Raw genomic sequence first — 17,384 nt, 5'->3', positions numbered from 1 at the left:
TTGGCCTCCCAAAGTGCTGGGACTACCGGTGCATGGAACATGTGCAGCTAATTTTTGTATTTTTAGTAGAGATGGGGTTCCACCACATCGGCCAGGCTGGTCTTGAGCTCCTGGGCTCAAGCGATCTTCCCGCCTCAGCCTTCCATGGTACTGGGATTACAGGTGTGAGCCACCGTGCCCTGCCACCTTTCCTTTATTTTATTTCAAAAATACTACTACTATGTGGCGAGCCTAATGTTGGGGCATCTCTTCTCTTCTACAAGTGCAGAGAGGCCTTGGGGAAATAATATTTCTTTTTAAGGAAAACACCAGCCACGATACTCTCTCTTTGAAGTCTCAGTAAAATTTTGCATAAATACCTCCAGTGGTTAAAAGTGAAGAGCAATGAAGTGAACTTTATCTGAAATGGAAAAGACCAGATTACCTGAGGGATAAGGTGGAGGAGAGCGTCCCCAGACAGTGTCCCGACGGCCAAGCCCACAAACAGCTGTAAGATAAGCCTGTAGTTCTCCTCACAGCTATGGAAAAGGACCAGCGCTGTCCCCAGCATGGAGCCCAGTGTGAGAAGGGTGACAGCCACCGTGCTGTAGCCGTATTCTAAGTCAAAGGAGATCGTAAACACAGTCAGTGCCCAGTGCCCTCCATTCCGGCCTCAGCTGGCGAAAATGCCAGAAGAATCGGTCTTACAGTAACAGCCAGTAGGGATATGGATTTTTTAAATAAGTGTCTTGTTTTTATTTTGAGACAGGCTCTCTGTCTGTCACCCAGCCTGGAATGTAGTGGCACTATCATAGCTCTCTGTAGCCTCCACCTCCTAGGTTCAAGTGATCCTCCCACCTCAGCCTCCCAAGTACCTGGGACTACAGGTGCACACCATCATGCCTGACTCATTTTCTGGTATTTTTTGTTTGTAGAGATGGGGTTTCGTCATGTTCCCCAGGCTGGTCTCGAACTCCTGGACTCAAGCAATCCACTCCTCTCAGCCTCCCAAATTGCTGGGATTACAGTTGTAAGCCCACTGCCCCCAACTTGGAATTTTTAAATAAGCGTTTTGTTGTTTTTGTTGTTTTTGAGACAGGTTCTCACTCTGCTGCTCAAGCTGGGGTGGAGTGGTGTGATTATAGCTCACTGTAGTCCTGAACTCCCAGGCTCAAGTGATCTTCCCACATCAGCCCCTCGAGCAGCTGGGACTACTGGCAGGTGCCATCAGGCCTGGCTAAGCTTTTATTTTTAGTAGAGATAGGGTCTGACTGTATTACCTGGGCTAGTCTCAAGCTCCTGGGCTCAAGCAATCCTCCTGCTTCACCTCCCAAAGTGATGGGATTACAGGCATAAGCCACAGCACCCAGTCTTATAAGTGTTATATGCGGTAAAAAGTTTTTAAATTTTTAACAAAAAGAATGAACAGATTTGGTATGGTCTAAATGTTTGTGTCTCCGCAAAATTCACATGTTGAAACCTAACCACCAAGGTGGTGGGTGGTATTAGGAAGTGAGGCCTTTGGGATGTGATTAGGACATATACTCTTCACCCCTGTTGAATGGGATTAGGGTCTTTACAGGGGCTAAAGGGACTGGAGTTCTTCCCTTCACCAGTCCATGAACCAGGAAGCAGACCCTCACCAGATGCCGAATCTGCTGACGCCTTGATCTTGGACTTCCCAACCTCCAGAACTGTGAGAAATAAATGTCTGCTGTTTATATAAGCCATCCGTTTGTGGTATTTTGTTATAGCAAGGACTAAGACAAGACTTTCTTCAAATAACCCTGTTGTTTTGAAGTTACTCTGACTACCCCTTACTAAAAATTATTGCGGCAAGCAAGGACTGAGCTCACCTCCAACCCTCAAAGAAATAAATTTCTCTCACTTGAAACTACAACATCCATAGACAGACACTAGCAACAATTTCCCTTTAATCATATCTTAAGCTTCTCAAAGGCGAAAAAACTAGCTGTTACATAGGAAGCATAGGTTTGGCAGTATTGTAGACCTATGTTTGTGTACAAAACGAGTACACGTTTTGGAAGAACTTCCTTCCAAAAGCTGTCTGAATTATTCGTAATGTCCAGAGTGATATTATTTTCAGTGACTAAAATGAGTGATGTTATTGGTGAAAACTGATCAATGAATGTGTAACAGTCGATAATAAAAATCTGAACAATCTACATTTTGGATGATTGCAATGACTTTTATAACCCTTAGAATTTCATGTTTCTAGGCTTCCTTTTAAAAAAATATTTATAAAGTATAATTTTTTTTTTTTTTTTGAGACGGAGTCTCGCTCTGTCGCCCAGGCTGGAGTGCAGTGGCGGGATCTCGGCTCACTGCAAGCTCCGCCTCCCGGGTTCACGCCATTCTCCTGCCTCAGCCTCCCGAGTAGCTGGGACTACAGGCGCCCGCCACTACGCCCGGCTAATTTTTTGTATTTTTAGTAGAGACGGGGTTTCACCGTTTTAGCCGGGATGGTCTCGATCTCCTGACCTCGTGATCCACCCGCCTCGGCCTCCCAAAGTGCTGGGATTACAGGCGTGAGCCACCGCGCCCGGCCTATAAAGTATAATTTGTAAGTTTATTTGAAAGAAAAAATATATATATATATGAAGGGAGAAGAAATAAAGGAGAAAAGGGAAGAGATAAGATTAAAAGAGAGGGAGGAAATGACTTTCACGGTCAAGTACAGACAACATAGAGATAAGGAGTTATCTACGGCATCATTTTCATCTGCTTGTAGATACTCAAAGCAAATGCTTATTTCTCTACCTATTTAGAAATTACTAAGAAGTCATGGCAAACTAGTTAGTAAACAATGAGGAAAGCTAATTATGAAATTAAACTACCACTTTCTTCAGTGACTATGGATATACAATAAGTTAAATCAAACAATCCTGGTGTCAAAATACTTAAAGCTCATTGCAATTTTTTTGAAAAAAAAAAAAACTATCCTCTTAAAGTTTTTTAAAACAGAAAATATTTCATTCTCATCATCCTTGCATTTTTCTAAAAGGTTCATTCTTTAAATTAGATCATTTTATTTTATTTTTATTTTTGAGACAGTCTTGCTCTTTCACCCAGGCTGGAGTGCTGTGGCACAATCTCAGCTTGCTGCAACCTCCACCTCCCGGGCTCAAGTGATTCTCCTGCTTCAGCCTCCTGCGTAGCTGGGACTACAGGTGCCCATCACCATGTCTGGCTAATTTTTGTATTTTTAGTAGAGACGGGGTTCCATCATGTTGGCCAGGCTGGTCTCGAACTCCTGACCTCAAATGATCCACCGCCTTGGCCTCCCAAAGAGCTGAAATTACAGGCATGAGCCACCATGCCCAGCCTAGATCATTTTAATAATATAACTGGTAACAGAAAAATAGGCTTGTGATATTAAGAGGACTTTACTGAAATGTAAGTTCTAAATTACCCAGGGGTTTAATATTAAAATAGAGTTGGCAGTATACTCAGAAAAGGCAAAAAACTTTTAAGCATCTATTCCCGTACCCCCACTACCACATTTTCATTGCTATGGAATCCCTATAAAATGGTTTACAAGCAAGGTGAAATGAAGAGTTGTTCTTCTATGGGTATAGAGTTTTAGTTTTGCAAGACGAAAAAGTTCTATTATCTATTGCACAACAATGTGAATCTACTGAATTGTGCAAATACAAATGGTTAAGATAGTGAACTGTATGTCATGTGTATTGTTCAGACACCTACATCGTCGTGTCTTTTATCATTCTAATGTAACAAAAATACTCATGTTATAGAAACTTCCCTGAAAATCTTCAACTAAGTTTCATATCCCATTCTTTCCCACACAGACTCTATATGGGAATGCCATTCTTTTCATTTACTACATAAATTAAAGATATTTGAATAGTAACATGAGCACCTGGATGTCTAATAAAATTTACAGCTGTCCCCTTTTAGAAGTGGTAACTGCAAAAGACCACAAAAGGCCCAGAAAGCACAATGACAAATCAGGGTGCGACATTTCCCAGGCAAAAGGCAAAGTTGAGACTTCTTCAGTTATTTTGCTACACCCCAACCCTGTGGGCTCCTACCCATGCAGACAATGAATGTTTCATAACTTCAGAGGTTAGCAAATCTTTTTAGATTCTCTATGAGTCATATTTCACTTGCTTTCATGTAGGAACGACAGCCTCAAAACCATAAAATATCTGACCTGTGGTCGCAGGACTCTGCTAATTTACCGCAGGTCCCTGCATAGGTGCCGTGAAGTCTTGATTGGCATCAGGCAACTTGCAGACAGGTTCTAAAGTTTCCCATTATTACAACAGAGCTTGACCTAGCCACTAAATTCTTAGCCACTTCTGAGCAGCTCCTCTGAATAGGTCTGAAACTTAATTTGTACATGGCCATAATACTCTTTCCCGGAAACTCAATCGAAGATGGTGCTTAGCGGTTGAGTTTCAGCATACTGAATGGTATTTTCTTAATGATGTCTCCCCGAGTCTTCCTCCCTTCACTATAATATCATATATTTCTATAATTTCCAAAGAACTTTTGAAATTAAAGCTTTTCCCTATTCACGTAATGCAACATTTTCGATTGAGGACAGTGATGTTTTTCTAGGTTTTGTTTTGTTTTGTTTTTTGAGATGGAGTCTCTCCCTGTCGCCCAGGCTGGAGTGCAATGGTGCAATCTTGGCTCACTGCAACCTCCACCTCCCGGGTTCAAATGATTCTCCTGCCTCAGCCTCCCGAGTAGCTGGGATTATAGGCGCCCGCCACCATACCCAGCTAATTTTTGTATTTTTAGTAGAGATGGGGTTTCACCATGTTGGCCAGGCTGGTCTCGAACTCCTGACCTCGTGATCTGCCCACCTCGGCCTCCCAAAGTGCTGGGATTACAGGCATAAGCCACTGTGCCTGGCCTAGGTTCTTGTTTTTAAGACAGGGTCTCTCTCTGTCACCCAACTGGAGTGCAATGGCATTGTCATAGCTCACTACAGCCTCGAACTGCTGGGCTCCAACGATCCTCCCACCTCAGCCCCCCAAGTATCTGAGACCACAGGTACGTGCTACTATGCCTGGCTAATTTTCCTTTTTGTAGAGATGGGGTCTCCCTGTGTTGCTCAGGCTAGTCTCAAACTCTTGGGCTCAAGCAATCCTCCTGCCTTGCCCTCCCAAAGTACTAGGACTACAGGTGTGAGACACTGCACCTGGCCTTTCTAGAGTCTTTTTTTTTTTTTTTTTTTTTTTTTTTTTTTTTTGAGATGGAGTCTCGCTTTGTCGCCCAGGCTGGAGTGCAGTGGTGCTGACCTCGGCTCACTGCAAGCTCCGCCTCCCGAGTAGCTGGGACTACAGCCGCCCACCAGCATGCCCGGGCATTTTTTTTTTTTTAAATTTTTGACTTTTAGTAGAGACGGGGTTTCACTGCGTTAGCCAGGATGGTCTTGATCTCCTGACCTCGTGATCCGCCCGCCTCGGCCTCCCGAAGTGCTGGGATTACAGACGTGAGCCACCGCGCCCGGCCCCTTTCTAGATTCTTTAGTGAGTGTGACATGTTGGGAGGTTTCTCAGGAAGACTATTCCCCAAAAGTGTCTAGAAGTTCATTCGAGAGGAGATACAACTTTTTTCCGAGGTCTTAATTTCAAAACCCTTTTCCGAGCAGCCTGTACATTCCGGCCCCAAGCCAGGTGGTAGGAATGTAAACGTGCCCAGGGATGCTCCTAGGTGCCACAGTGCTGTCTTCATCCATTTTCTGAGCCTCACTGAATGACCACCAAGTGCTGAGTTATTTGGCTGCTCACTATTAATGAAGCTCTTTTTATCTTAGTGAATGTGCAATCTTAGATATTTAGGCCTGGCGTGTTTTTGTTCACATAAGATTTTCAATTAGGCCACTTGATGTTACAGAATCCACTGTGAGTTAGAGGTGGGTGGCTGAACAACTCAGCTATGATTGGTATTGCAGGCTCTCTCAAAGAGAAAGAAACACAGCTCTGAGAAAATAATACCTCTAAGGCTCTCAGATCAATGGTAAGCTAATTGTCACATTTTTTACTAGACAACATGGATGTTCTCAACCATTTTTTTTTGTCTTTTAAATATACAGAGCTTTAAATTTACTGAAGATATTTTTGTCCACATTATCCCATTTGAACCTCACAGTTCAAGGGCTTCACAGTGAAGCCCTTGGAGAGATCTCATCTATTGCAATGACTCAGTGGGATACAGGTAACTGTAAATATTGATCTCTTCCCTTCCTGGGGCTGCCAGCTACATCTGGGAGGCTGGTATCTCCCTGCATGGGACAACTTCATCCCACAGCAACCCAGTGAGCTTTGGTTTACTGTAATGTGTTTTCATTTTTTATACATGCCATGATGTGAGAAAGGCAGCCCTGTAGGATATCACTGCTTTCCACTGGGCTGGAAAAGAAACAGTCTTGGGGAGAAATTGCTTAAGATCACAAAGTCTCTGAGGAAAAAAAGCATGACTCAGCTCTGCATTCCACATTCCAATGCTACTGCCCTCTCTTTTACCATGTCACCTCTCAGCTATGGCCTTTTATGTTGATCCATGATTGAGTCAACTATAGAAGACATAATTAATTCATATAAACCATATACAAATATAAAATATTCATTCAAGAGTAGTATGTATCGTGGTTAGAAACAAGGACTCCAGGGCCAGCTTGCCTGGGTTTGAATGGCAACTCCATCACTTCCCAGCTGTGTGTCCTTGGGAAAGTCACTTAATCTCTCTGTGCCTCAGTTTCCTCATCTGTAAAATGGGAATAATAATATCTACCTTGTAGCATTGTTAGGAGGATTAAATGAGCTGATAAATGTAAAATGTTTACCACAGAGCCTGGTATATAGTAAGTATCCTGCATTTACTATTATTATTGCATACATTGTGCACATCAGCTTTCTGAAGGAAGATCTAGGACTTACTCTCCAGAGTGGTAGGTGGCAGCTTTGCTTGTTGGTCCTTGGGCAAGTGGCAGGAGCAGCTGAGGAGCTGCTGGATGATCCCTGGACTCATTTGCTTAAAGTCCTCCTTAGAAATGAGTGAGAGGCCCTTCTGTAGAAATATCTCCACTAGCTGCCTAGCAGAGAAGCAGGTCTGTGTGAGGAAAACATAACATTGTTACTAATCTCAGCATATTTAAACTAGATTCTCCACCAGTTGTCATCCTTGAGGAGTGAATTCTAGATGGAATAGCTAGAACACACACATGAAGCCGGTACGACACGTGTTTCCCTGCAAACTTTCAGCTGTACGTAATTCCTAAGGATGTTTTAAATCTCTGACCAAAGCCTGCAATACCTCATTTTCATTGAGCCTTATTTAGTATGAGTTTTGCACAGTTTTTCTTTCCTAGAAAGACACATTGTGTTTTACAATGTGTTGAGTGGTGTTCTAACCAGCAGCCTTAGGATATCTTGATGTTTTTGTTCTTTTTCAATGAGGATAGCTTTGTGTTAACAAAGACTTCATACAATAAACAGAAGTCCTATGGTAATGAGGTCACTGTCTTTCATACTGTTTGATTTAGTCAGCCTGTGTAGGCAACGTGTACTTTCAAAAGTCCTAAAAGTAAAGGTAAAATTTTTGAAAGTAAAGCTATGTCAACTAGCTGCTGTGTAAATACCAAATGATATAGCTACCTCTCTCAATTGGCATATCCCTTCTCCACAGAGACACACACACAGTTGAAAACATCATTATTTCTTACTGACTTTACTGATTTTTACCTAAATCTTTACAATTTGTTTTCATACTGTATAGGCATATTTATGAGAGAGAAGAATAAGGAAAGAACAAATGGCACAGTCTCTAAAAAGGGCCAAAAGACATTTGTCCATCTCAGAATAAAGGTTGACATTGTGTACTTCAAAAATTACAATTTAAAAGTTTTAATAGGTGAATGAGAATGACGGGTAGTTTCACTCTCACAAATGGATGTTTTCTATTGAAATAAGACCCCAATGCAACGTCTTTGTGATCTTTAGTTGCGAACAGTAAGGTATTGTTTTAAAAATCAGCGGTTTGCAAAGCTGATTTGGTTTGCCACACTGTATAGAGATTTTTTTTAACGAAGGCACTTTGCTAATCTGTAAATAATGATGACATAGTTGCTGTTTGTCTTTTTCCCCCACATAAAAATCTTCAGAGATGATTTCATGGATACAAAGTTTTATCTTGATCAGGAAATATTTGGGTGCATGGAACAGAACCAACTGAAATCAGAAAACCAAGAGGAAATTGTACTAGAAAGGCACAGATGGTCTCAAAGAACCCAGGGATTGAAAGAATGCCCACACTTCATAAGGAATGAGAACTTGAAGCTGGGAAATCAAAGATGCATGATCTCTGCCCACAACCTTCTTCCCACCCGCGCCGTCCTCTCCCTCCTTGAGCCAAGTATTTTCTTTTTTCTGTTTCCCTCTGCATATATCTATTTCCTTTCACAGTTTGGCCTTCTCTCGTAAACTCACAGCCATATAAGCCCCAACTCTAAAGTGACTTTTCACTCCAAGAACCCAAGAATGCTGCATCCATAAGTCCTGAGAGAGATCTGATTGATTCAGCAAAACCACAGATGGTGCCTCTTGGGTCAGGCGTCCATTTAGTTCAATCAGTTTTGCCCAAGTAGTAGGAGATGGAATAAAGCTGTTCAAACATGGGTGCCAACCTCACTCCTGTGGGTGAGGAAGGCATTTCTCAGTAAGGGATTGGGCAAGAACTCCAAAAATTTTCTGCTACAAAAAGCATCCACAGAAAGCTAAACTTGTGTTTTTTTTCCCTTTATCAAAATAATGTACGCCAAAGAAAAGATTCTCTTTTGCACCACTTGTTATTGACAGAATGTAATTATTTCATCATCAATAATATTGACAAAAATAAAGGGACACTGGCAACAAACTTTTGATGATAGTTTCATAATACAATTCCTATCAGAAAATGCCTGCCTGGTAAATAAAGGAATGGAGAGAGAAACAAGAAGAGAATACCATGCGTCTTTCTCCAGTTTGTTGTCAAGAAGTCGAATAGTTTCTAGTTTTACAATACCTTCTCAGAGAGTAAGGTTATTCTATTACAAACTTCTGCGCCCTTGGTCTTCACTTGCTGCTCTTGTGCCATTTAGGTCATTAAGTAAATTTCTTCTGAAATCACTAATATAAATGTCCTTACTGGGGACTCATTATATTCTATAAAATTTTGAACACAACATATTTTTCAATAAAGAAAATGAAAATTTAGGTTATGCAGCCAACAATCTTTAAAACATCTTTATTCCTTCCTATGTAATTTTGAAATATGTTTGTACTTGTGTTGATGTTATCAGATTTCTACGGAAGCTTTACAAATATATTCAAAAGCAGTGGTTTCTAATCTTTAGTTTTGACAATTACTTGCAGGGCTTGTTAAAAGACAGAGTTCTGGGCTCTATTCTTGGGGTTTATGATTCAGTAGATTCTGGGTTGGGGTCTGAGGATGTACATTTCCAACAAGTTCCCAGGTGGTACTGCTGCTGCTGGCCCAGGCACAACCCTTGGAAAACCATCAACCTAATAATATAGGCAGAGTCCTCAAATCTGGTGTCCCACGTTAGGATACCATCAAGAATCACAAAGAAAGTCACACGTTGGAACAGAGAAGAATTATTGGAGAAGAGGTTGTTGTGTGTGTTTTGCACAGAAAATGATTATTGGCATTCTTAGAAGATACATGCCTTAAGTAACCCCTAAATGTTAAGAAATGAATTATTCTTTATTCAAATAAGGTCTCCATGAAGAGACCGTATTTGTTCTCTTCCTGAGAGTTGGCCCTAATTAAGGAAACTTCACAAACATGGATTAATATGGAGATCAACTCTTGTCACCTGCAGTTGAATACAATAAACATGAGTTTGAAAGAGTCAGCTTCAACAGATTCCTATTATACATGGCAGAAGTAACAGAAAATAACTTTTAAGATACATAATAGCAAAAATATGTGCCTATTTTTTTCAACATTGTATCTCTCATGCCCAGGATGATTAGCGGTGTGCATAAAATGCTCAATATGTTTTCTGAATTAATTATTAATTCATTCAATATGAACCCAAGGGAGAAAAAAGCAATATATTTCATTCCCCTATATACCTTGGCTTTGTTTTTATGTCTACAGAGATACGCTTGTAGAAAAAGAAAACCGTAATTACGTGGTGGAACTAGAATATTTTTACTTTTCAAGATAATACACAATATTCTTTAAGTTTTCTACAACTCTAATAAAACTTTCACAGCTGGGCTTCCTTTGACAGTAGCAAATGCTTGAATAAGAGAAACAATGGCAATACCTGATCCCAGGAAACTGGACCATCCTCAGACTCTTTTTCCATGGATGAAGAGAAATTAGAATAGTCCTGATCACGGGTTATTATGTTGTTTTGTTTCCTTTGAAATTGATGGATTTTCTCATTTTTGATACAAGTACTTCTGGTCCAGAGAGTGTTGAGGAGTTGGTCTAGTTCTAGAAATTTCATATAAAATCTGGTGTCACATAGAATAGATAAGTTCAGAATAGTCACAATTTCACATAGCTACAGCATAGATATTCCCTTACAAAGAATTCTTATCATTTTTTAAGCCCTAGAGATGACGGAATGGACATTTCCACCCACGAAAATGCCTTCCATTGAGTCAAGGATTTTCTTTTTCTATAAAAATGTAAATTAAAGATGAAACTGGCCTAATCCTTAGGAAATTATTCCCTGGAGGCATTATACATCCATCATAGATTAATTATTACTTTAGTTAAGTCAATCAAATTGTTTTCCTTTTAAGTGTATATGCAAAAGAGAGAAAAGCCGTGAAAGGGAGATAAGATTCTAGAAACAAACTAGATCTTGTTTTCTAATGCAACTGTGGTATGGCAGTCAATTTAAAGATCGCAGATTAGTTTCCCTCAGTATAGCTCTAGGCTTTTAAAAAATAATTTGTACAAAGAAGAAATAAACATAATAGTAAATTTATATGGATTTATACATCTTCTTACTTATGATTAAAACGGAATTTTCCTAAGTGTTATCAACAGTGATAGAAAAAAAAAGCAGTCAATAAATACATCTCAGTATTTCCAGATGTTGGATTCAGCAAATACAGACTTTAAAGGAGCTATTATGTTTAAGGAACTAAAAGAAATTATATTTAAAGAATTAAAGGAAAGTTTGACAATAAAAAACCAATTAATAGCAATTTTTAATAAGGAAATCTAAATTATATAAATGTCCAAATGAAAATTCTGGAGTTGAAGAATATCGAGACAATAAGTGAAACAAAAAGTTCACTATAGGAACTCAACAGCATATTTGAGAGGGCAGAAGAAAAAAATCACTGAACATGCGTATAGATTAACAGAAATAATTCATTCTAAAGAACAAAAAGAAAAAAGAAAAAGAACAAGTGTCAGAGACTTGTAACAAGAGCAAGTATACCAATGTATATATATTGGCAGTCAGAGAAAGGAGAAAGAGAAAGGATTAGAAAAAATATTGGAGGAAATAATGGCCAAAACTTTCAAAATCTGATGTAAAAGCCTGAATATACATGTTCAAGAAGCATATCAAACATCAAGTAAGATAAATACAAAAAGATTCACACCCAGACACATTACAGTCAAACTGCTGAAAGTCAAAGATAAAATCTTGAGGACCAGCGTGGTGGCTCACACCTGTGATTCCAGCTCTTTGGGAGGCCAAGGCAGGTGGATCACCTGAGGTCAGGAGTTCAAGACCAGCCTGGCCAACATGGTGAAACCACTTCTCTACAAAAAAAATAAAAATAAAAATTAGCCAGGCGTGGTGGCAGGTGCCTGTAATCCAAGCTACTCAGGAAGCTGAGATGGGAGAATCGCTTGAACCCAGGGGGTGGAGGTTGCAGTGAGCTGCGATGGCGCCACTGCACTTCCAACCTGGGCAACAAAACAAAAACAAAAAACAACAACTACAACAGAAGATAAAATCTTGAAAGCAGCAAAAGAAAATGACTCATCACCTACCTGGGAGCATCACTACAATTAATGGCTGATTTCTTATCTAAATAATGGGGGACAGAAGGGTAGTGAAATGATATATTCAAAGAGCTACAGAAAAAAACTGGAGGAGGCAGAGCAAGATGGCAGAATAGAAGCCTCCACCAATCATCTCCCCACAAGGACACCAATTTAACAACTATCTACACAAGAAAAGGACCTTCATACAAACTAAAATTCAGGTGAGCCCTCGTTATACCTGGTTTTAACTTCATATTACTGAAATAGGCACTGAAGAGGCAGAAAAAACAGTCTTGAATCTCTGATGTCACCCCTCTCCCACCTCCCCAGTAGCAGCAGTGTGGTGCAGAGAGCATCTCTGGGTGCTGACAGTAGGGGGGCATGGCAATTTTGAGGCATTGAACTCAATGCTGTCCTGTTAAAGCAGAAAGGAAAACAGGACCAAACTCAGCTGACACCTGCCCATGGAGGAAGCATTTAAACCAGCCCTAGCCAGAGGGGAACCCCTGATCCTAGCAGTTAGAACCTGACTTCCCCCACAAGCCTTGCCACCTCAGGCTAAAGTGCTCTGGGGTGCTAATAAACTTGAAAGGCAGTCTAGGCCACAAGGACGGCGACTTTTACATGAGTCCTAGTGCTGTAATGGACCCAGAGACACTGGACTTTGAGAGTGGGGCATATGACCTACTGAGACACCAGCCAGAACAATGCTGGTATTACCCCTTCCCTAACCCCAGGCTGCACAGCTCATTACCCCAAAAGATACCCCTTACTTCCACTTAAGGAACGGAGAGGAAAGAGTGGGGAGGACTCTGCATTGCATCTTGGATACCAGCTCAGCCACAGCAGGATGGGGCAGTGGTTAGAGTTGCAAGGTCCTGTTTCCAGGTCCTAGCTCTCAGACAACATTTCTAGACATGCCCTGGACCAGAAAGGAACCTGCTGCCTTGAAGGGAAGGACCCAGTCCGGGCAGGACTTGTCACCTGCTAACTGAAGAGCTCTTGGGCCCTAAACAACCAGCAGTGATACCCAAGTACTATGTCAAGGGCCTTGGGTGAGGCTCTGAGATTTGCTGGCTTCAGGTATCAGCTTAGCCACAGTGTGTTAGAGCACCAAGCAGACTCTTGGGGTGGGGGGCCCGAGATTCCAAGACTTGGCCCTTGAATGGGATTTCTAGACCTGTCCTGGGCCTAGGGGAGCCCATTGACCTGAAGGGTGAGTCCTAGGGTAGGCAGCATTCACCAGAAGTTGATTCAAGAGCCCTTGGGCCTTAAGGGAACATTGGCAGTAGTGTGGCAGCTCGCCCCATGGACCTGTGGTGGTGCTGGCCACAGAGTAAGGCTCCTCTGCCTTTGTAAAGGGAAGGGAAGAGTGAGAAGGACTACGTCTTGTGATTCGAGTGCCAATTCAGCTGCAATACAGTAGAACACCAGGTAGACTTCTAAGGCTTTTGACTCTAGTTCCTGGCTCCTGTATGGCACCTCTGGACCTGCCTGGGAACTGGGGTAACTTGTCACCCTGAAGAGTAGAACACAAGCCTGGTTGGCTTCACCACCTGCTAATTGTAGAGTCCCAAGGCCTTGAGCAAACATAGCCGGGGAGTGGTTACAGTGGGCCTCGGGTGAGACCCAGTGCTGTGCTGGCTTCAGGTCTAACCCAGTGTGGTCATAGTGGTGGTGGCCACAGTGGTGCTTGTGTCAGTACACTGTCAGTTTCAGGTGACCCAGAACAGAGAGTGAGAGACTCCATTTGTTTAGGAGAAAGGGAAGAGAACAAGAGTCTCTGCCTGGTAATCCAAAGAATTCTCCAGGATCTTGTCCAGGACCAGATATCTGTATGAGTCTGCAAGAACTACAGTGTTAACAGGGTTTGGGGTGCAGATATAGCAGATCTGTATCCTAAAGCAGATACAGCATAGATCATACACCTAAGTCCTTTGGACTATCTGGAAAGCCTTCCCAAGAACAGTGGGTACAAACAAGCCCAGACAGTGATGACTACAATAAATACTTAATTCTTCAATGCCCAGACACAAACGAATATCTACAAGTATCAAGATATTCCAGGAAAAAAATGACCTCACCAAATGAATTAAATAAGGCACCAGGGAACAATTCTGGAGAAACAGAGATATGTGACTTTTCAGATATAGAATTCAAAATGGCTGTTTTGAGGAAACTCAGTGAAATTTAAGGTAACACAGAGAAGGAATTCAGAACTCAGATAAATTTAACAAAGATTAAAATTATTAAAAAGAACCCAATAATTAAAAATAAAATATTTTAAAATATTAAATAATTTAAAAATAATTTTAAAAATTCTGGAGCTAAAAAATGCAACTGGCATACTGAAGAATTCATCAGAGTCTTAATAGCAGAACTGATCAAGTGGAAGAAAAAATTAGTAAGCTTGCAGACAGGCTATTTGAAAATACACAGAGGAGACAAAAGAATTAAAAAAAAATAAAGCACGACTACTGAATCTAGCAAATCTGAGTTATTGGCCTCAAAGAGGAGATGGGGAGAGAGATGAGGTAGAAAGTTTATTCAAAAGGATAATAACAGAGAACTTCCCAACTTTAAAGAAAGACATCAATATCCAAGTACAAGAAGGTTATAGAACACCAAGCAGATTTGACCCAAAGACGACTACCTCAAGGCGTTTAATAAGCAAACTACCAAAGATCAAAGATAAAGAAAGGATCCTAAAAGCAGGAGGAGAAAAGGAACAAATATACAATGGAACTCCAACATGTCTGACAGCAGACTTTTCAGCGGAAAACTTACAGGCCACGAGAGAGTGGCATAACATATTTAAAGTGCTGAAGGAAGAAAACTGTTACCCTAGAATAGTATATCCTGTGAAAATATCCTTCAAACATGAAGGAGAAATAAATATTTTCCTAGACAAGCAAAAGCTGAGGGATTTTATTAATTCTAGACCAGTCCTATAAGAAATGCTAAAGGGACTACTTCAATCAGAAAGAAATAGATGTTAATAAATAATAATAATCACCTGAAGGTACAAAACTCACTAGTAATTACACAGAAAAACACAGAATTCTATAACACTGTAACTGTTGTGTAAACTACTCCCATCCTAAGTAGGAAGACTAAATAATAAACTAATGAAATACAATAACTACAACAACTCTTCAAGACATAGACAGCACAATGTGATATAAATAGAAACAACAAAAAGTTTAAAAGTTGGGGGACAAAATTAAGGCACAGAGTTTTTATTAATGTTCTTTTTGCTTGGTTTTTGTTTATACAAACAGTGCTAAGTTTCTGTCAGTTTAAAATAATGGATTATAAGATAGTATTTGCAAATCTCATGATAACCTCAAAACAGAAAACATACAATGGATACACAAAAAATAAAAGCAAGAAACTAAATCATAACACCAGAGAAAATCACCTTCACTAAAGGAAGACAGAAAGGAAAGAAAATGACCATAAAACAACCAGAAAACAAATAACAAAATGGCAGGAGCGAGTCCTCACTTATCAATAATAACATTGAATGGAAATGAACTAAACTCTCCAATCAAAAGACATAGACTAGCAGAACAGATAAAAAAAAAAAATAAGACCACTGATCTATTGCCTATAAGAAACACGCTTCACCTATAAATACACACATAGACTAAAAATAAAGGGACAGAAAAAGATACTCCATGCCAATGGAAACCAAAAATAAAAGCAGGAGTCACTATCCTTATATCAGACAAAATAGATTTCAAGACAAAGACTGTAAGAAGGGACAAAGGTCACTAGATAATGATAAAAGTGTCAATCCAGCAAGAGGACTTAATAATTTTAAATATATATGCACTCAACACTGGAGCACCCAGATATATAAAGCAAATATTGTTAGAGCTACAGAGAGACATAAGCCACAGTACAATAACAGCTGGAGACTTCAGCACCCCACTGACAGCATTGGAGAGATCTTCCAGACAGAAAATCAACAAAGTAACATTAAACTTAATCTGCACTATACAACCAAATGGATCTAATATATATTTACAGAACATTTCATCCAACAGCTGCAGAATAAACATTCTTTTCTTCAGCACATGGGTGATTCTCAAGGACAGACCATACGTTAGGTCACAAAATTTGTCTCAACGTATTTTTAAAAATTGAAATAATATCAAGCATCTTCTCTGACCACAAGGAAATAAAACTAGAAATCAATAACAAGAGGAATTTTTGAAAACTATGCAAATATATGGAAATTAAACAATATGCTCCTGAATGACCAATGGATCAATGAATAAATTAACAAGGAAATAGAAAAATGTCTTGAAACAAATGATAATGGAAACACAACATACCAAAACCTATGAGAAACAACAAAAGTGGTGCTAAGAGGAAAGTTTATAGCTATAAGTGCCTATATCGAAAAAGAGGAGATTTCAAATTAACAATCTAACAATGCATCTTAAAGAACTAGAGCAGCAAGAGCAAACCAAACCTAAAATGAGTAGAAGCAAAGAAATAATAAAGATTAGAGCAGAAGTAAATGAATTTGAATGAAGAAAACAATACAAAAGATCAATGAAACAAAAAGTTGGTTTTGTGAAAAGTTAAAGAACACTGACAAGCCTTTAAGCAGACTAAGAAAAAAAGAAAAAAGATCCACATAAATAAAATCAGAAATGAAAAAAGAGACATTACAACTGATACTGCAGAAATTCAAAAGATCATTAATGGCTACTATGAGAAACCATATGCCAATAAATTTGGAAAATCTAGAAGAAATGGACAAATTCCTAGACACATACAACCTACCATGATTAAACCAGGAAGAAATCCAAAAACTGAACAGTCCAATAACAAGTGATGAGATTAAAGCCATAATAAAAATCCTCCCTGTAAAGAAAAGCCCAGGACACAGTGGCTTCACTGCTGAATTCTACCAAACATTTAAGAAGCACTAATACCAATTCTATTCAAACTATTCCAAAAAATAGAGAAGGAGGGAGTACTTCCGAACTCATTCCATGAGGCCAATATTGCCCTAATACCCAAACCAAAGACACATCAGGAAGGGAAGGGAAGGGTAGGGGAGGGGAGGGGAGGGGAGGGGAGGGGAGGGGCAGGCCAATATCTCTGGTGAACAGTGATGCAAAAATCCTCAACAAAATACTAGCAAATTGAATTCAACAATCCATTAAAAAGATCATTCATAATGACTAAGTGGGATTTATGCCCTAGCTAGGATGCAAGGTTGGTTCAACATATGCAAATCAGTCGATGTAATACATCACATCAACCAAATAAACAACAAAAATCATATGATCATTTCAATTGATACTGAAAAAGCATTTGATGAAATTCAACATCCTTTCATGATAAAAACCCTAAAAAAT

At 39.9% G+C, this 17,384-nt stretch overlaps 1 protein-coding gene across 3 annotated transcripts in view; it reads right to left on the bottom strand.

The window, feature by feature from the left end:
* The window catches only part of SLC39A12 (solute carrier family 39 member 12), a 93,007-nt gene that overhangs the window by 55,407 nt on the left and 20,216 nt on the right, over window positions 1-17,384 (bottom strand). For all 3 annotated transcript variants that reach the window (XM_001153573.6, XM_009458031.5, XM_001153510.6), the window contains exons 5-7: window positions 10,310-10,482; window positions 6,915-7,086; window positions 425-597 (exon numbers count right to left, since the gene is read on the bottom strand). In XM_001153573.6, coding sequence (XP_001153573.4) covers window positions 425-597; window positions 6,915-7,086; window positions 10,310-10,482 — 518 coding nt within the window. The remainder of the gene's footprint in view (window positions 1-424; window positions 598-6,914; window positions 7,087-10,309; window positions 10,483-17,384) is intronic.

The sequence above is a fragment of the Pan troglodytes genome, chromosome 8 (assembly GCF_028858775.2).
Source record: "Pan troglodytes isolate AG18354 chromosome 8, NHGRI_mPanTro3-v2.0_pri, whole genome shotgun sequence".
Classification (NCBI taxonomy): Eukaryota; Metazoa; Chordata; class Mammalia; order Primates; family Hominidae; genus Pan; species Pan troglodytes.
The sequence above is the reverse complement of the archived record's forward strand: the minus strand, read 5'-3'. Positions and strand labels throughout refer to the sequence as shown.